The 19,156-nt window shown below is 33.9% G+C and overlaps 1 protein-coding gene and 1 long non-coding RNA gene across 11 annotated transcripts in view; one reads left to right on the forward strand and one right to left on the reverse strand.

The window, feature by feature from the left end:
• The window catches only part of LOC125683851 (rho GTPase-activating protein 190-like), a 70,376-nt gene that overhangs the window by 40,473 nt on the left and 10,747 nt on the right, over positions 1 to 19,156 (reverse strand). For 5 of the 10 annotated variants that reach the window (XM_048925338.2, XM_056141699.1, XM_048925337.2 and 2 more), the window contains exons 2-4: positions 11,292 to 12,014; positions 1,952 to 1,966; positions 748 to 1,438 (exon numbers count right to left, since the gene is read on the reverse strand). In XM_048925338.2, coding sequence (XP_048781295.2) covers positions 748 to 1,438; positions 1,952 to 1,966; positions 11,292 to 11,694 — 1,109 coding nt within the window. In that variant the 5' untranslated portion in view covers positions 11,695 to 12,014. The remainder of the gene's footprint in view (positions 1 to 747; positions 1,439 to 1,951; positions 1,967 to 11,291; positions 12,015 to 19,156) is intronic. The other 5 variants (XM_056141696.1, XM_056141701.1, XM_056141698.1 and 2 more) reach the window with 1 other exon arrangement.
• LOC130047159 (uncharacterized) lies at positions 2,334 to 8,029 on the forward strand. The gene is made up of 3 exons (XR_008796207.1): positions 2,334 to 6,474; positions 7,358 to 7,428; positions 7,851 to 8,029. It is a non-coding gene; the product is annotated as an uncharacterized LOC130047159 (long non-coding RNA).

The raw sequence follows: 19,156 nt of genomic DNA on the forward strand, positions 1-19,156 counted from the left end.
TGATTAAAAAATAAATTTTAAAAAATTCAATATTTTTTTCACCTAAAAGGATCACAGCATAACTGAAATTTGAATTCACACAACATTGGGATGCCTCAACACCAATATGACTGACATGATCTTATTGTTCTCCAAAAATTCAAGGTCAAAAAGTCAAAGATCATAGAGTGAACTGTCTGCCATAAGAAATTTCAGCTCAGCTGAGCTAAAAAAAAATAAAAAATACTTGTATATCTCGAACTGAAAGTAGACCTTGATTGAATGGATTTACATGTGAATATTGATTTGTATTCATTAAAGAGAAACATGTAAAAGATCCTTGATAAACAAATAATCTATCACATTTTAAAAACTTCATTTCATCCTGGTATGATCAAATGATTTTTTTATTTGAATGTTAGTGACACTGAATGAAATGTTTTTGAATTATTGAATATTTGTGAACATCTTTTACAGTCAAAATACAGAAAGTGGCTCTTCATGTCATAGTTTTGAATGTAGATTATTTTGATTCAAAAAAAAAATATGACCAAGTTGCATTTTGATTCTTTTAAAAGCCATACTTAATTTTGAAATAAAACTTTGACAGTAGTTTACAGGGCTCTTATCATGATATAAAGTTCTTTAATTCAGCAAAGTTTGGTGCCAAATATATATACATATTACAAAACATTTCAGATTGCTCATCATTCGATTTACACAAGTCCCACTGCATAACTAAAAACGAGTATAAATGTAAATCATTACCTGTCTGCAATAGTCTCCAAGTCTGGTAAAAATCGCTGAATCAAATCCCACAACCTTGTAGAAAATATTTGTTCCCTCTTTCTGATCTGGTCCTCCCTTAATTGTCTCGCATGTAAACGAAACAATTTTTTAGCATTATCAGTTCCTAACTGTTCAACATAATGGTTAAAATCTGGTTCCTTTTCTAACTTCCTAAGGTATGTTTTAAAGATTGCCTTTGGATCAGTTACATGAATACGTAACAAATTCTTATAAGCTTCAATAGCAACTTCTTCAATTTCCTGACGCTGTTTGAAGGCGTCGTTATAGGGAGTTACGATTGGTCGACGCTTATTTTTGTCCATCATGTGAGCCAGTACCAAGAAGGCCTGCTCCACATTAACATTTCTATGAGCAGAAGTTTCAACTACGGGAATGCCGTTCTTGTATTCCTTTCGTGTTACAATTTTCAACACCACATCCTGTGTGTATCGCCTGTCGGCGTCAGTGACGTCGTCGTTCTTGGTTGTCACCAAGACGATGGGTTTCTTGGTTTTCATGGCAGCATTCAAAAGGGGAATAACAAAGTCCACCTGGTGCTCCATAGTTCGCTGGGAAACCTTGCTGACATCAAAACAGCAAACAAATCCATCAATGTTTAGTTTCCCTTCAGGCATTAGTTTCTGCTCATAAGCACTGTCAGTCTCCATTCCTTTACAAAATAAAACGTAACATAATTATTCATAAAAATGCATTTAACCCTTGTCAATTTCTGCAATTTACAGCAAAAGATATTGTTGCTATAAAAACATGAGGAAAGTAGACATAAGAAAAGAGAAAAATTTCATCATACTTTCGAATTTGTAATGGGAAAGACAACAATTTCATTAAGTGTTTCAATAGAAGAATTTTAAAATCTGGATCAACTTAGTATGACATCATAAGCAGTGGAATTAGTCAGCCCGGAGATACTGCCATGATTTCAGGAGACAAGAATTAAGAGTGTTGGACAATTTAGAGAGGTTGTCATCTAATATGTCACGTAAGTTTGTAAAGTCCAGAACACGATACATGCCACATTCCTTGAGATGAAAATAAGAGATCTATATTCTCTCTCATGATCCGTTATGAGTATTGAAATTTCGAAAAATGAGGATTTTTGTTATGACCAGTTTCAAAAAGATGCTGAAAATGAGGTACTTGTGATCATCTATGAAAAACCTACCACCATAAGTTTCCCCTGAAATAAAATACACAAAAAAGATGCAGATAATTATTAATATCAACAAAACACAAGAAACATTCTATACCCCTAGCAGCAAAAAATTTAAATATTCTCCATATCTATATATATACACACACAGACTATAGAAATACTGTAACCCTACCCTTAGTCTGAAGAAAAGTACACGTACCACATGGGGGTAGTTGCATTATAATCTAGTACATCATATTACTAGATAAGTTTGACGCAAAACATCAAATCCACCAAATTCTTAAATATTCTAAACTAGTTCCATTTAAAGAAACACACTGCAATTGTAATATGAAATATTTTATTCAACATTGAAACAAAATCAAGAAAACAATATAATTTGAATATCCGCTTTTTAAAAAAAATTAAAGCATTATTTAATACATGTGCACAGGACTCGAAATTAACATATGTCTGTCAGTCCGTGACTGGTTAAATGTCTGGCAGACTGACAGACATTGGTTTTAGTCAGTACAATGAGACTGGTCAATTTTTCTAAAACGTCATTCTGGAAAATATACTTATGAATCTTAAATGCACATTTGGCATTCCTCTGTAAATATTAGGTGAACCCGTTTAGTAAATATAAATCTCGCACAAGTATTACAATATTGTCAGAGGCATATCGAGTCAAATTACATATTTCATTTTGATAACATTAACGAAATATGTTAAATTATTTCTGGAAAACTCTGATGGACTGGTAAATTTTTCTGCGGACTGGTTGAATTTATACCCCATCAGTCCGACTGGATTGGTGACATAAAAAGTTAGTCTCAAGCCCTGCATGTGCATATACCATCATATATCACCAAGTCTGTAATTTAGATGGATGCTAGGCACAGCCAGCCAACAGTGTTATCAAACATGATTGGATGAAGTTTAAAAACTGAACATTGTTTATTCCCAAATTAGATTGTAAACTAACACAGGAGTTCCGGGGACTTTGATGGGCCCCCATCAGGACAAACTGGGGACTTTGATGGGCCCCCATCAGGACAAACTGGGGACTTTGATGGGCCCCCATCAGGACAAACCGGGGACTTTGATGGGCCCCCATCAGGACAAACTGGGGACTTAAAAGTGACCCACAGTTACCACTTATCTCTCAATTTCTTTTTTAAATAAATAGAATGCAATGGAAAGACATACCCCAGATCTATGTCACATGGTGATAGCAACATTATTTGCAGGACTGGTTATACTTACACGTGCGCATGCACGCACACCCACTCATCTGCAGCTGTAGCACATATTCAAACCAAAATAACTTGTTTCTATCCATTCATTTCGGAAACTTATAATGAGTTGCTTCTATATTTCACACAATGCGGTTCCTGGGAGTATACTTGTAATTAAAAATCTTCAATAAAATTGTAAATTCATAATATCTATACTCCTAAACTAACAATTTTGGCCAATAAACTCCAAAATGCTTGCTCCAGAGTTACTGCTTGCACTTTTAATATTGTTTCATATGTGAGGTGGAGTTCATAAGCTATAATAGAATCTTACTTGATTAGTAAATATTGTAAAATTGATTAAAAACCTATTTTTGTTTTCGATAAACTACCCTGAAATGGCAAAAATGAAAGTAAAGTGGTGGATCTAAGCCATTTTTTATGACAACTTAGGATAATAAGCTTTGAATTCATGTAAATTTCTACTTTCCTGGCCCAGTGGTTCTTGTGAAAGATTTTCCTTATATATATTATCATTTGCATATAAAACTTTCGGAAGGTCGGTGGTCTCTTCCCAGATACATAGTATCTGGGTTCTCTCTTCCACCAATAAAAACTAGGTGCCACCAGATAACTGAAAAATTGTTGAGTGTGGCGGAAAACATCAATCAATCAATCAAATAAAACTTTGATCCCCTATTGTGGCCCATCCTACTCCAGGGTCCATGATTTTAACAAGCTTAATCCGCACTATGTCAGGAAGCTTTCATGTAAATCTCAGCTTTTCTGGAGCAGTGGTTCTTGAGAAGGAGAATTTTAAATGACCCCACCCTATTTTTTCATTTTTGTGATTATCTCCCCTTTGAAAGGGGCATGGCCCTTCATATGAAGAAACTTAAAAGCCCTTAACCCAAGAATGCTTTTTACCAAGTTTGGTTGAAATGGCACAGTCGTTTTGTAGAGGATGTCGAAAATGTAAAAAGTTTACAGATGGACAACAAGCGATCAGAAAAGCTTTGAGGTTAAAAAGTGTGAGCTAAAAACAAAACAGACTTCAAACAAAAAATTTGATCTTATGGGCAAAAATTGTGGGTAATAATACTATTTATACCAACAATTTCTTTCGTACTGTGCAACTTTACAAGTCTAGTTTAACTTGTATCTATACAACATGTAAAATGCAGCTTTATACTCTCAACATACTCAAGTAGTGAAGTAAGGTAGGCATACCAAGAAGGAAGGAAAGGCACATGGTTACTTCATAAGGGGGTACTATCATGCTTAGTAAGACTGTAGTGGATCCTTGACAAATACTTACATCATTTTGGTGGCGGAAATTTTTGTAACGGTTGTAAAATTGTGATTTTCTATTTTAATGACAGAAAAAACAAGGTTTATAAACTCTTCTTGCTATTAATATTTGAAATAGAAAACCTACATCCAGAGGCTCTACATGAAGCAAAATTACATTATTGTCTACCCTTACAAAAATTGATATCTATATAATGCTATATATTCAATAAAACCAAAATCTTTAATTTGATAAAATCTTCAACTTACAGTTTTAATTTTATTAATGATTGTGGTTAAAGTTATGCATACAAAACTATCATGACACATTTTTACAACAAAATAAAATTTTCAAATTTAGAGCTAATATTGCTTTAAAAATGTGGAAACATATATATTTCTTCAGTGGAAATAGTTAATCTGCATTGAACCATTAATATTGATAAGTCACAATGGGGTAGAGCTACCTTAAAAAGATATAATGCAATACAATAACACTGTGTTACCAGATGTTCGATTTACTAGGTTGCCAGACTTGTAATGAAGTTAAAAAAAAAGAAACTATAAGAAGGAAAATCTGAAGAGCTCAGTGTAAGACAAATGAAAAGTCAAGTGTCTACTGAATGAATCATGTGATGCGTTTTATTGTTTACGTTTTTAAGAAAGCCACACTAGTCAAATGTGAAAATTAATTGCAGGAATTAAATTTCGATATTGTAAACAAAATATATTTTTATAAGAATTTGATATATGTATAATGCTAAATACCATATATACTCGCTTATAAGTCAGATTTTTTGGAGTTAAATTTTGGTCCAAAACTCTATGTCCGACATTATAGGAGTGTCCTCTTAGAAGATTAGTATTTTTCTGGACAGCGAAATGCATAGCCTAGTATTTTTAAACAACAAAAACATGGACGAAATAAACAAAATAGTAACTGTTTGATTTGTTGAGAATAAAAAATGAAATATCGATGTCATATCCCAAAATATTATTGGAACACAGATAAATACATAAGGGTATTGATATGAAATTGATTTGTCGAGGAAAAAAATACCAAATATCGGCGCATTTCTCAAAATATTATTTGAAACAGGTAAAAACATTAGAGCACTGATTTGAAATTATCAACCGATTTTGGAAAAACGTTAGACCGACTCATAAATGGGTCAATGGCAATTTCCTCCAAAATAATATAAAACTATACAACCGACATATAAGCGAACTGACTTATAGGCGAGTATGTACAGTAAATTATATGGAATGATATATGCAGGTTTTGTTTATGTGTGTGTTGGGAAGGGGGAGGAGGTGAGGAAATTTTTTTGTTTTATATTTTAATTTATTCATGTAGACCTGTTTAAAAATCACATAGACTAATGAAAATCAATAGTTACTTCCCCTTTCGGTGACATCATCAGAGACAATCAACATCAGAAAACGCTTTGTAAATAATAATAACATGGTTTTCGTGTTCGATGGCACATTCTATTGACAGTGATGGTGACCTATTACCAGAGATTGACCTTTCTATAAAGAAAGCCCAGTTTACTAGAATGCCTTTTGGTCTCGTCACAGCTCCAGCGACATTCTGTAGACTGATGCGATTGGTACTTCATGACATGTCTGAAGTAGATAACTTTATTGATGATATTTTGATCTATTCTATGAATTTTGAAGAACATAATTCCATGCTTACTGAAGTGTTACAGAGACTTAGAAGTGCCAAATTAACAGCCAAACCAAGTAAGCGTGCCATTGCGTACAATCAGTTAGAGTGTTTGGGACATATCGTAGGACAAGAGTCAATTCAACTTCATCCAGATAAGGTAAGGGCAGTGCAAGAAGCAAACCGTCCTACTACAAAGAAACAATTGCATTCTTTTCTGGGCTTGGTAAATTTTCATAGAAAGTTTATCCCAAACTGTGCTCATATCTCTTTGCCATCGACGGATTTGACCAGGAAGTTTGCTCCTAGCAAGATCCAGTGGACGGAGTCTCAGGAACTTGCATTTCAAGGTTTGATAAAAGCTCTTACGTCTTCACCTCTTCTAAAACTCCCTGACCTTTCAGAGATATTTATTGTACAGACATATGCCTCAGATCGGGGTAGAGGCGCGGTTTTGCTTCAAGAGGAAAACAAAGTGAAGCAACCTATCGCTTTTGTAAGTAGAAAGCTAAATAAAGCAGAACAAAATTATTCCACCATAGAATGAGAGTGTCTCGGAATCATGTGGGCCGTGAACAAGTTTCACAAGTATTTGTTTGGTCATGAATTTATTCTTGAAACGGATCACCAGCCTTTGCTATAACTAAATAGCTCAAAACTGTTGAATTAGAGACTTATGAGATGGGCATTGGTGTTACAACCATATAGATTCAGAATTCGGTCAATTTGAGGAAAAGACAATGTTGGCGCAGACTATTTGAGTCGTCTCTAAATCTGTTGTAGTTATGGAAACATTCATTGAGACAGCGAGTATAAGGAAGTGTAAATAACCATGTTTTCCAAAAGTGATTTTATTTGTTGTATATGTATGAAAGTGTTTGTAACATAAACGTTCTAAAGTACTAAGTACTTCTTTAAGGGGGAAGGAATGTCACATTTTATGTCCAAACTACTGTAAATGTATTACATTTGGCTGTGTATTCTATTTAGCGCCTTTGGCGGAACGCAGCTTCCGCTAAATCAAGTACATCACTAAATGCCATCCGTAAATCTAGATGTTTAAAGTAATTCAGGAATGCGCTAAATCAAATCTACGCTAACTTGTTGAAAAAACGATTTCCGCCAAATATTGTACACGCCAAATATAATACGTTTACAGTACTTTCCCTAGTTTTAACCTTGTACAAAAGAATTAGATGTATATAATTTTATTCCTAACTTGCTTCCATACAGGTAAAGTTAATGATGTTCACCAGGTCTAAATTTAGATACCTGTGTATGAGTTCACCATGTTCACTTCTGAGGTAAGTTTATCTTTATTCAATATATTTAGTAAATACCGTAATGCATTGCAAACAGCTTTACCATTTTCTCTTATCCTACAACTTTATAGTAAAAGTAATCTCAAGTTTGCATATTGTACATGTAATATTGTTTCACACGCCATAATGTACCAGTAGTTAGTATATTATATCAAAGTAATGAGTAAATATGGGTAGAACTTTTATGCTCCTAGAGTAGTAGTAAAGTTACATATGCGTAACTTTTGTATGTGTAGTACAGTGTACCTACGTTGTATAGCAATGTATACAGAAGTGGTAAAATGCAAAACCACAGTATTAACGTTATAGTGGATTTATCAAATGTACAGTATGAAGTTTACGTAAATAGTAAACTGTTGTGTAACGATACAGTATGTATTTCTGAAATGACATTTATATTATAGGTCCAAGTTACAAGTAGATCAAATACAGGAAATATTGCCATTCGCACGTAATACCTCTGCCCGCCAAAGTTTGGGAAGAAGAGCATATGTGGAAGCAGAAACCAACTTTAATTATCTAATGAACTGTAGTAAACAAAAATGTAATCTGTAAAAGTGGAGAAATATATATATATTGCAAAGTGTTGTGCAGTGTGTCATTTCTTTTATATTTATTTGGACAAGAACTCGGTCAATCTGTGACAACCACAAAATAATAATTTATCCATGTTTTAAAATATATCTTATCCCACTGATTCATATCATTATACATACATATATGCACACAGGCACTTTGTTTCTGTAAATAAGTTGTGACCACTGTATACTAATAATAACATGATGTTATGAATTACATGGTCTTATCATTAGTACACAGAGGTCATAACTTATCTACAGAAACAAGTGCCTGTGTGTATATGTAGTATGAATCAATGGGATACGCTATTTTTTAAAACGTGGATAAATTAGTATTCTATGGTAACGATACATGTAGCTAAGCTTTCTAAAACATAAGGGGACAAAATGTAAAATGAGGCAGTATAGATTAGAGAGAAATATTTATTCATGGTTCGAATTTCTCCATCATCTACACCGAGACACCTATAAAAAAAAAATGAATGGATGGGGAAGATATTTTATCAATACTCAAACGAATGGTTTGTTCCCAGTTATTTTTCACATCTCCTCCCCCCTTTTAGAAATTGCCAGCCGGCTACGTGCCTGGTTAATTACAAGATAATGAATCAATACCTGTAATAAAACCCCCCCCCCCCCCCCCCCGCCCATATTGATCACAAAATTTCCAGTGAACATATACAGATATTATCTCTAATCGGTTGCTGATTTTATTTTCTCATTTTTTTCCCTTAGATACGTGTTACCTTTAGAGCCTTCGGCCCATCCGAGCTTTTGCTTGGTATACTTTTCTCATTTTTTCCCTTAGATACGTGTTACCTTTAGAGCCTTCGGCCCATCCGAGCTTTTGCTTGGTATACTCATGGGTATAAGCCTATGGATTGATTTAAACACCGAATCAATTGTTACGGGGTGTCGTCAGTTAAAAATCTCCATATAACCTTCAATTCCATTTTAATTTAAGGTGTACTATTAAATATTTGAGGTTTATTTTCATTATTCAATCTGGTTCAAACCCCCCCCCCCTCCCATGTTAAGGTGTAAAAGCTTGTCATTTATTTAAATTGACGAAAAAATTTGAGTCCTAAAAATAAATACAGAAACTAATACTTCCTATTACCAGCCCATCAGAGTTATCGCGCTTTGATGACTCTTGCGCGTCAATAAAACAAGTCTCGCGAGCAAGTGCGAGATTACCGGGACATAAGCAAAACGTTGGTACCCCCCCCCCTCCCCTTTTATATATATATATATATATTAAAAAACATGGTGCCATGGTAAAATAGCCATTAGTCAAGTTGCATTTTAAAAAATCTAACACTAATATATAAGACTAATGTGTTTTTGAACGCCATCACATCTGTTTCAAAAATCGATGTTTTATATCCGATTTCCATCGACATATGTAATTTTTGAAATAGCTTAGATGAAGTTCAGAAACATAGCAGTTGTGTTAATTAGTGTTATAAACATCTCAAAATTAAAACAAAATTGCAGTTTGACAGATGGGTAATTTATTTTCTAATATTAGAAAAGGAAGGGGTGGGGTGTTGGGGGTGTTACATGTAAAACTTATACTGTACCAATTTATACTTACAAAGTTCATGCCATATGAACCTGCACTAATTGTATGATAAAATATCTTCATAGTCTGACAGAATAATTTTAAAAGCATATGAACCCCCATTATTTGCAAGAAGATTTCTTTATGTTGGATGTGCATAGGTAAAACCTTTACAGTTCTTCTTGCAGTTGATGCTTTATATCGGTCAAATTTAGCAAATTCAGTACCTATGCTCCCTCACATAGTTTAATAAGTTTGTCTTTTTTCTTGTTAAAATAATTAATTTTTTTTTAACTTTAGAATTTTGATCAGTGTTGTGTTTTGCAGTTGATTATAATTCGTATTCAATGCCATATTTGTTTACGTTGTCCCGGTAGCACGACTTTACGCGCCTTTAATTTGAAGAGTTCCACTAATGGAAATCAAAAGTATTAGCTGAGAAACATACTCGCATCTTAAAAATTACAATCGTTTATTTGATGAGTTTGATTAAAATATGCTGTGTCTTTTAAATCATATATTGTGACCTATATTTTAATTGGTTAATTTGGATATTGAATTTCAAATTCAAATCTCGTATATTGAATCTAAGTTAAAGATTTTGTCTGTCTTATACTCAGCTGAGTGCAACTGTAAGAGTAGACTTTCATCAAGATTTCCCAAAATGCCCACAATATACCTGTTGATGTTATAGAATAAGATGAAGAATCTGATGTTGTCAACATTGTAGAAAATTTAGAGAAAGCAGTTGAGGATGGTATTTCTCACTGTCTAATATTTTTGAAAAAATAAGATATCAAAACTTGTATTTTTAAATTTTGATATCTCGATTAAGTACAGGACCAGTAATTCAATGATGAGATATTGCATCTTTTACAAACCTCTATGGATATTAAAAAAATTTTGTCTGCAAAATGTAAAGAATTGAAATTGCATAGAATTTGGAAAAATGTGTCAACTGAATGGTTTTTTGCCCTATATATGTATTAGGGCACAGGATGATAACAAATAGTACCTTGTTTTTATATCAGAATTATACACAATGATCTAAAGTGTAAAAGCATGGTGAACACTGAGTTTTCTTCCTAGAATTAATTAACAAATGTTTCAGTCAAACAGGAAGGTGATTATATTTATAGACATTCAATAAATTTCATACCAATCTGCATCATTCTGTCAGTTGATATATCATGTGATTTGCTATAAATTGTTATATAATTGTTAAATAAAACAATGGCATGAACTATGTTTTGTTGTTTTATTTCATAATTTGTTGCAAGTAGGTAGGGCCAATCTAATTAAAATGAAATCTTCCATCCCCTCCCCAGTTTTCGATACGTTGCGTGTGTGCTTCCATGCGACGTATCGAAAACTGGGGAGCATATGGAAGATCCAATTTTAATTAGATTGAGGTAGGGCAAGTGAATTTTGGCCATGCACTTGCCCTTGGCCAACTGCTTTAAATATCAACTTGTCAGCCCCTGTTAAAGTAATTGTGAGCATGTCAACTTAGGTCAAAACAATATTTCATATTGCATAAAGCTAGAACATGATATTGACCTTAGACATTTCCTTGATTAGTATGAAATTACAGATTAACCTACTGAAAATGAGAAATATTAATCACAAATTTAAAACCAAAAAATTGACAGCAGTGGCAAACAGTACAGAACAGGCTCTAATTTCTAACAAGATGGACATACCCAGTTGGTCTTTACAGATATACATCAGCTTCTCTGCAGACTGCACTTTGACCTGCGTACTTCTCTTGTAGTAGTTGTCTGTGCGACCTGTCTTGAAGAGCTGAAAGGAGACATCATCAATGAATTCCGTCTGTTCTATGACATGGAATGTAAAGTTGTTGCCTTCATCAGTCTTGGTGGTCTCCCCCCAGTACAGGAAGTGGTCGTTATTGATCACCCGTCCTGCGAAGTCACTCTGACTGAGGACGGAGATGTGCTCCATGTGATACCTGTCCGCCACATCATTAATGAAGCGGTTACACAAGCACGACTTGCCCACCCCCACCGCCCCTTTCACGCTTTCTGGCCCAGACAAGCCAATGACGCTGACATTATAAGTTCTATCCTCTGCCTTTTTTGCCATTCCCAATTCACACACATGAAAAACTGTTATCGGAGCCTATCTGGCACGTCTGCCATGGTCCATGGCAGAGTCAGGTTTCGTCTACAAAGTGTAGGAGGTAGTTCTCCACATGTACATTTTTAACCATTGCTCTTTGTATCAGTGAAGTGATCAATGAGGAAGACTTGAACAAGTAAGATATTGCTTCTCACTAAGTGGCCCTTTCCTGAAGATTTATCAACATGTATAGTATTGTCTCTTCACACACATTACGGACTGGGATCCTCGCTCTGGGATATCAAAAGGTCTGACGTGTTCCCATTTCAGTAGAACTCTTCAATCTATAATATAAAAATCAAAATCTTACTGAAGAAGGATTCTAACACCAATAGGTCGAGTAACAGTTGCTAATTTTTGATTTTGGAAATACATTTATTTCAGATTATGTGGTAAAAGAAAACAAGATGTACTGTGAGCAATGCTCACTAAGAATATCCCTGCTTTCCCCTATCTCCCAAAGGGTGTTGTTAATAGGTATAAATTACCTCTTTCCTGAGTGTCAAAATATGGTATGCCTTTGTAGAAGAAAATGGAAGATATAGTCTGAACACAAATCCATGGCATAGACCTATAATTTTGACCTTGAGATCAAAGGTCAAGGTCATAAAGAGGTCATGAATGTACATGACACATAGTCTCATGGTGATACACCCATGTCTTATGGTATGACTATGTCAAAACCCTATAATCAATTTTGACCTTGAAGTCAAGTTCAAGGTCATATAGAGGTCATGAAGGTATTCGAAACATCGTCTCATGGTGATACACTCATGTGTCAAATATGATATGTCTATGTCAAAGAACAAAGAAGTCATGGCCCTGACACGAATCCATTGTAAAAACCTTTCATTTTGACCTTAAGGTCAAGGTCATATAGAGGTCATGAAGGTACTCGACACATCGTCTCATGGTGATCTACCTGTGTGCCAAATATGGTATGCCTAAGTCAAAGAACAAAGAAGTTATGGCCTGGACACGAATCTGCACAGACAGACAGACGGACGGACAGACAGACAGACAGAGTGATTCCTATATACCGCCAAGAACTTCGTTCGGGGGGTATAATAATGTCTTTTGGCAAGATGTCTTTAATTCATGGTTAACAGTAATGAAAGTTAGGGAGAGGAAAATAAATGAAAATAATTTTCTTTGCATGTACTCCACTATGGTACAACTCATATGTTAAGGTGGGAAATAAAGGTTTCTTTATAAAAACATGGTACGAGAAAGGTATATCAGTTGTTGGTGATCTATTTGCTGTTGTCTGTAAATGCTTTTCAACAAAGATATAATCTTGAGTATGTATGTATCATGCAATACAACAGTGTTATAAGTGCCATTTCAAATTTTATGAAAACAATGTCCATTAAAAGAAACTCTGTCAAAATAGTATGTAAACCTTTTATACCTTTTTACTATGATTCAATTATATTGTATGAGAAATGTACAAAAGTCATATATAGGCTTTTAAATGAGAACTATACTGATCCTAACTCAATTTCCAAGTGGAACTCTGAATTATATCCTCATAGAATACAGGAATTGTTGGTGAAAGATGTTAAAGGTTTGTTTCAAAACAACAACTGATTCTACAGTTCAGTGGCTACAGTATAGAATTTTTCATAGAATTCTTCCCGTTAATTACTATCTAAAGAAAATCAACCTCATAAGTTCTGATACCTGTACTTTTTGTAAACAAGCTGTTGAGACTATACAACATATTTTTATTGATTGTGAAAAATTATGTCATTATGGAGTAGTTTTAGTTTACATATATATGTAAAAACCAAAGAAAGAGTTGGGTTTAATGTGCAAAATGTGTTATTTGGTGATCTTCCACTCACAAAAAGAAACAAAGTACTAAATTTTTTTATCCTTTACACAAAACAGTATTTTTTCTAGTCTAAAACAGAACAAACTACCAAATATATATGGGTTATTATCTCACTTGAAATTCAAATTCAATATTGAAAAGCATATTGCTATTCAAAACAGTGATGTATATAGATTTGAAAAATCATGGTCATTATGGAAAAATATTTTTGATTTTTAACCCGTTATCTACTTGTATCATATATATGCAAATTTAAGCAACAAAATAACTCTATATAGACTTTACATAAGTGTGTGTGTGTGTGTGTGTGTGTGTGTGCTTTTAGGTATAAGTAGAAATAGCAATGCAAATCATTCTTAGTTATAGATCTATATGTATCTGATTTAATGATGAAAAAATGTAAATTGAAAAAAATAAATCTTACTGATAGTGGTACACTATACCAAGCTTTACCGGTATCATTGATGAAATACCGGTCCACACATAGGGAAGTTGCTTATATCTGACAAATAATGATGCAAGAGTAAACACAAATTCTCCCATGAAACAAAAATAATGATCCATGAGGAAACACAAATTCTCCAATGAAACAAATATAATCTGCAATACTATTCTACCAATAAGGAATTCGATCAATTTTAATTAACATATCTAATCACTTCATTTTGAGCAAATGCGGACATAAATGGTCACATCCCCTTCTCCAAATGTGATGGTCATACACCCCCTTCAAATCTTAAACCACTTGCTTTACATTTTGATTTCATTATTGTAAACATATATGTATTTATCTCAATATTCACAGAGGTACTGTTCCCTTTCTTCTGATGATCTATGATCAATTATCGGCGGAGATCAAATTAGTCTGCTTGTACCTACAGGTAATTATACATGTGTAATTAATAAGAAATATTCTCACTGAAATCATCAAATTTTAAAGTGAAAATCTATAACAGGATTCCGATACATAAAGAAAACACAGAGGCATATTGGAATTCCTCTTACCTATAAATACTCTGTTTACATACATCGTTTAAATATCATTATCAAATTTGTTTTGACGTTTTGGAAAAGTACAGTAGTAAATATGAAATTGTTATTTGAATATTTCTTAAGAATTTTAAGTCTATGGAAACCAAGGAAATAAGTTATCTTTTAATAATTATTATTAACAGTCATGGGTTTGTTTTCTTTATTAACTACCGCTTATACCCATACAATAGAATGGTGCACCAATAATACTGTATTCATTCAATATGTTCCTTTCTGTTTTTTACATTTTCTACAGAATTTGGAAGGGTCACTTGGATTAGCTAAGTTAAAGAATAGAAATTAAATAAGCCACTGGTGTTTTTCACACCTCTGATGGATAATTTCCCACCTGGTTGGTTGGTCAGTCAATTTGCGCACCCTCTGGCCAAAATTTTCCTGCCTTCAAAAAGTGGCCTGTATGATAAGGGTAAATTACACGTTTGTTAACAAATGTACTTTAAAAAGTGACCAATGTCCGGTTTTCAGGGGTGGCCTCATGTCTTGTAAGACTTTCTTTGTAAGGAAATATTAAGATTCTGCCGGGACTTTGAAAATCGGCCGATATTCAGGGAGAACCGGTTTTCTGAGGGATCGGTTTGGAGAAGTTTCACTGTATAGATAAAATCATTCTTTATATTCCACCAGCACACCTCTAAGACTACTGATGATATACCAGTTTTATATTCCTCCAGCACACCTCTAAGACTCCTGATGATATACCAGTTTTATATACCTCCAGCACACCTCTAAGACTCCTGATGATATACCAGTTTTATATTCCTCCAGCACCCCTCTAAGATTACTGAGTGATGATATAACAGTTTTATAACCAACAGATAAACACCATTCAATATATGTTAAAAGAGAGCAGTGAATGCAAGCAAAACACAATGACCTTGCCAAGAGTAAAAACCCCTTTTTTATATCACAAATCTTCCCAAAATCTCTGGCCTGTATAAAACTTCAGCCAGTAAATATTCCTTGGCTAGTTTTCTATTGAAACAACTGTTAAAAAATAAAACCTTATCTTTTGCCACAACAACTCACCCACATACATTACAAAGCTCTATAATTACCACAACAGCAGTGCAATCTTTGAACAGGTTTATGGTTTTCAGTACGTTGTTACTAATTATAGCCACGGAGGATTCCCTATCTATGGTAAGCTGATGAGTCATCTTTATATGTACAGACAACACAGAGCAGATATTGACAGTATAGAAAATGCTGGGGTGAAACCAAACCACAGGAGCCTGCCTTCTCACTGTAAGATTCTTTACTCAGAAAAAAAAAAAAGGAATGTACACAGCATATAATCCTGTGCACTGTTATGTTGTCATGAACAATACAAAAAAAATGTGTAGGATGCATCAAGTACCAAGCGTTGTACCAGTAGATTTATAATGCTTCTTCAGTGTTTTCCCTCCTTCCTTGATATTTTAATTCACCATAATTCTTCCATACAAAGGTGTTCATTCAAAGTAAAATAGTCTATGAACAGCATGCATGTATATCCAGTATCCTATGCATGCACACAGCATTGCTGTTATGTACACAATGTGTATATTTACATAAAAATCAGACAGTATCACAGTGTTCAGTGTGAACTAAATTTGGAGACAGCTATTTGATTATATCTGACATCTTTAATGAGGTGGATCTGTGGTAACACCGGATATCATTCAAGTGTTATATGCAACAAAACACAATCTTAGCATATCATTATGTCAGACACATGCAATGTATTAAAATATCCTAACTTAAACGAAAGTATAAAACTTATACACAGGAATGCCTTAGCATTCCTCTGGTATACATGTGAGTAACTTATCACTGAATCATGGACATGTCAATGAAAATGTTTTGTCCAAATCCCCCCCCCCCCCCTCTCTCTCCAATGTTCATTACAATAAGATATCTGCAGGCTCTAGGAAACTTTTATAATACACCACCATGATCATTAAAACAGCATCCATAAGACTGATTTATATCCTAGGCAGACACCATTGTAACCTCTTCCAGTGACTGATATCATCCTAGTCAGCAGGAGATATCCTGTCCATTTTATCAGTTTCCAAATACTACAAACCACAATATATTACAAAGCAGTCAACAGACATGGATCTAGAAATTCCAGACAGGATAGGAAGGGGGACAAATATCTGGAAGTCATTCCTACTATTATTGATTTAAACTTTTAAATGTTCTACATTTTCTTGCACTAATCTTTTATCATACTGATTCAGGATTTAACTGCTTGTGGGAAAATGGTTCAGGCTACGGAGTATGTTTGTGTTACTCTTCCTTGTATCTCATTTCCCATTGGAATGTATCACATGTACTTGAACTCATGTACCACATATTGTTGGTTTGAGTAAATAAAGAAACTTGACTTGGACAAGCCAATAATCAGGAATAGACATGACCAAAATAAAAGGATGCAATGCCGCCAGTCCCTGGATCCAACAACACATTCTGAACAAAGCTATGAAAACAATTCTGAGAAAATTATAAACGCAATAATGAATTAATACATCTAACATAAAGGGTCATAACTCTGGTGAACATAAAGATGCCCATGGGCCACACTGCTCACATGAGTCACCTTGGCCCTGCTGTTGTTTAGCTATTGATTTTTAAAAGATTTTTTTCAACCTTTATTCCCATGAAAATTTTTAACTCCATATTGTGGTCCCAACTTAACCATGGTACAAAGTAAAAAATCATGGTATGAAACGTAAATTGTAAATTCTTGCCGTCACGAACCTATATAAAAACAAAGTTTGAAAGCCCCATCTCAAACAGTTCAGGAAATATTGAATGACTTAACTTTTCTTAAAAGGATGTTAAGATTACAAGTTCAAAAATTTTGGTAACAAGAGAAAGGTCTTGTCACAAGGAATGCATACATCAATTTGAAATATAAAAGACATAGATCACGTACCTTTCAAAATTTATGAGCAATGTTAAAAGTTTCGCTTAAAACTTGGGTCAAACTCTAATGTCTAAGGTCATCATTCATCAAATGAAATTCCTTGCCATAAAGAATCTATAGACAAAATATGAAAACCTTCACTTAAATAGTACAGGAGATATTTTCTGAAATGTAGGTCAATCTCCTGGGTCAAGGTTAAAAACAAAAACAACATCTTGTCACATGAAATTTACATATTGATATCAGTAATCAAGGTCCTGCTGTTCTTGAGATTTTAAAAGATTTTTTCCTATATATCCCAATGAAAAATTTGATCCCCTTTAGCAGCCTCACCCTAACCCCAAGGGCCATAATCTGAACATACTTGAATCTACACTATCATGTATGTCAGAAACCTTCCATGCATCTTCACTAGCCAAGGGGATGTCTGAATCCCCTTCACCTAAGAATGATTTGTGCCAAGTTTAATTGAAATTGACCCATTGTTTCTGGAAAAGAAGATAAAAATATGAAAAGTTAACAAAAACAACAACAAAGTTTGATAAGAAAAGCTAACTTGAGCCTTCAGCTAAAGTGAGCTAAAAAGTAGAACAATAATAATAAAAAAAAATCACACTAGATTTACAGTAACTGTACCTTAGAAAGTCGCTTATCAATATCACAAAGCATGATGAAGTAAGTGTGGAAATTGAAGTAGGGTAAATGGATGGAGAGGCTGAAACCACTTTCGATATTCTGAGAATTAACACCATTTCAATATTTTTTGTATTTTGTGAAAAACCTATTTAAATTTGGAATTCCCTTTTTTTTCCCTCTCTTATTTACACAGACTGAAACGTCTGTAATCTGATTGCTTGTAATCTGGTATACCCACAAATCTCATTCACAAATCCTAAACAATGAACACACCTTGTTGCCAAACATGTACAAAATTTAAAACTGAACCAAACACAGGATATACTTCCATTCATAAAAGAATGCCAATAATATCTTTACTAATTAATAACTCCACAAGATTGTGATTCTAATCGGAGACATTTAAAACGCTATACTTTTAGAACACTGGTGATAAGTGCAGTCCCTTGTCTACCGTTGTGACCCAATTTCATGTTTATAATATTTCTAATGTGATACCAGTTTAGATCAAATGTTCTTAGAGACTTAGCTATATATTCACTCTCATCGTGATTTAAAAGATCAAGAGGGGGAAAAAAAAAAGACCATCATTGTATTCATTGAGCTTTTAAGTCCCATGAAGAGTTCTCGAATCATCACAAAAACAATCCCTGTGTAGAGTATGATTCATGTAGTACTGTCAACATAATTTGCACAAATACCGTGAAAATGGCGTGTGAATTAAATACAAATGTTGATGAATAATCAACAGAGACTAGACAAAACTTCACTTTCAAGTCCACTCTTGAAATATTTTCCAATATTTTGTTTCTTCCCATAAAACCCTTGGAATTTGACCAAGATTTTATAAGTATTGCATTGAGTTATGAAATAAACGTACATGAAATACTTGATGTCTGAGATCATATTTACATACATATCGTAAAACTACATTTGCAAAAAAATCCATTTTCAGCTGCATACCAAAAGTTCAACAAAATGAAAGT

Source organism: Ostrea edulis, chromosome 6 (assembly GCF_947568905.1).
Source record: "Ostrea edulis chromosome 6, xbOstEdul1.1, whole genome shotgun sequence".
Classification (NCBI taxonomy): Eukaryota; Metazoa; Mollusca; class Bivalvia; order Ostreida; family Ostreidae; genus Ostrea; species Ostrea edulis.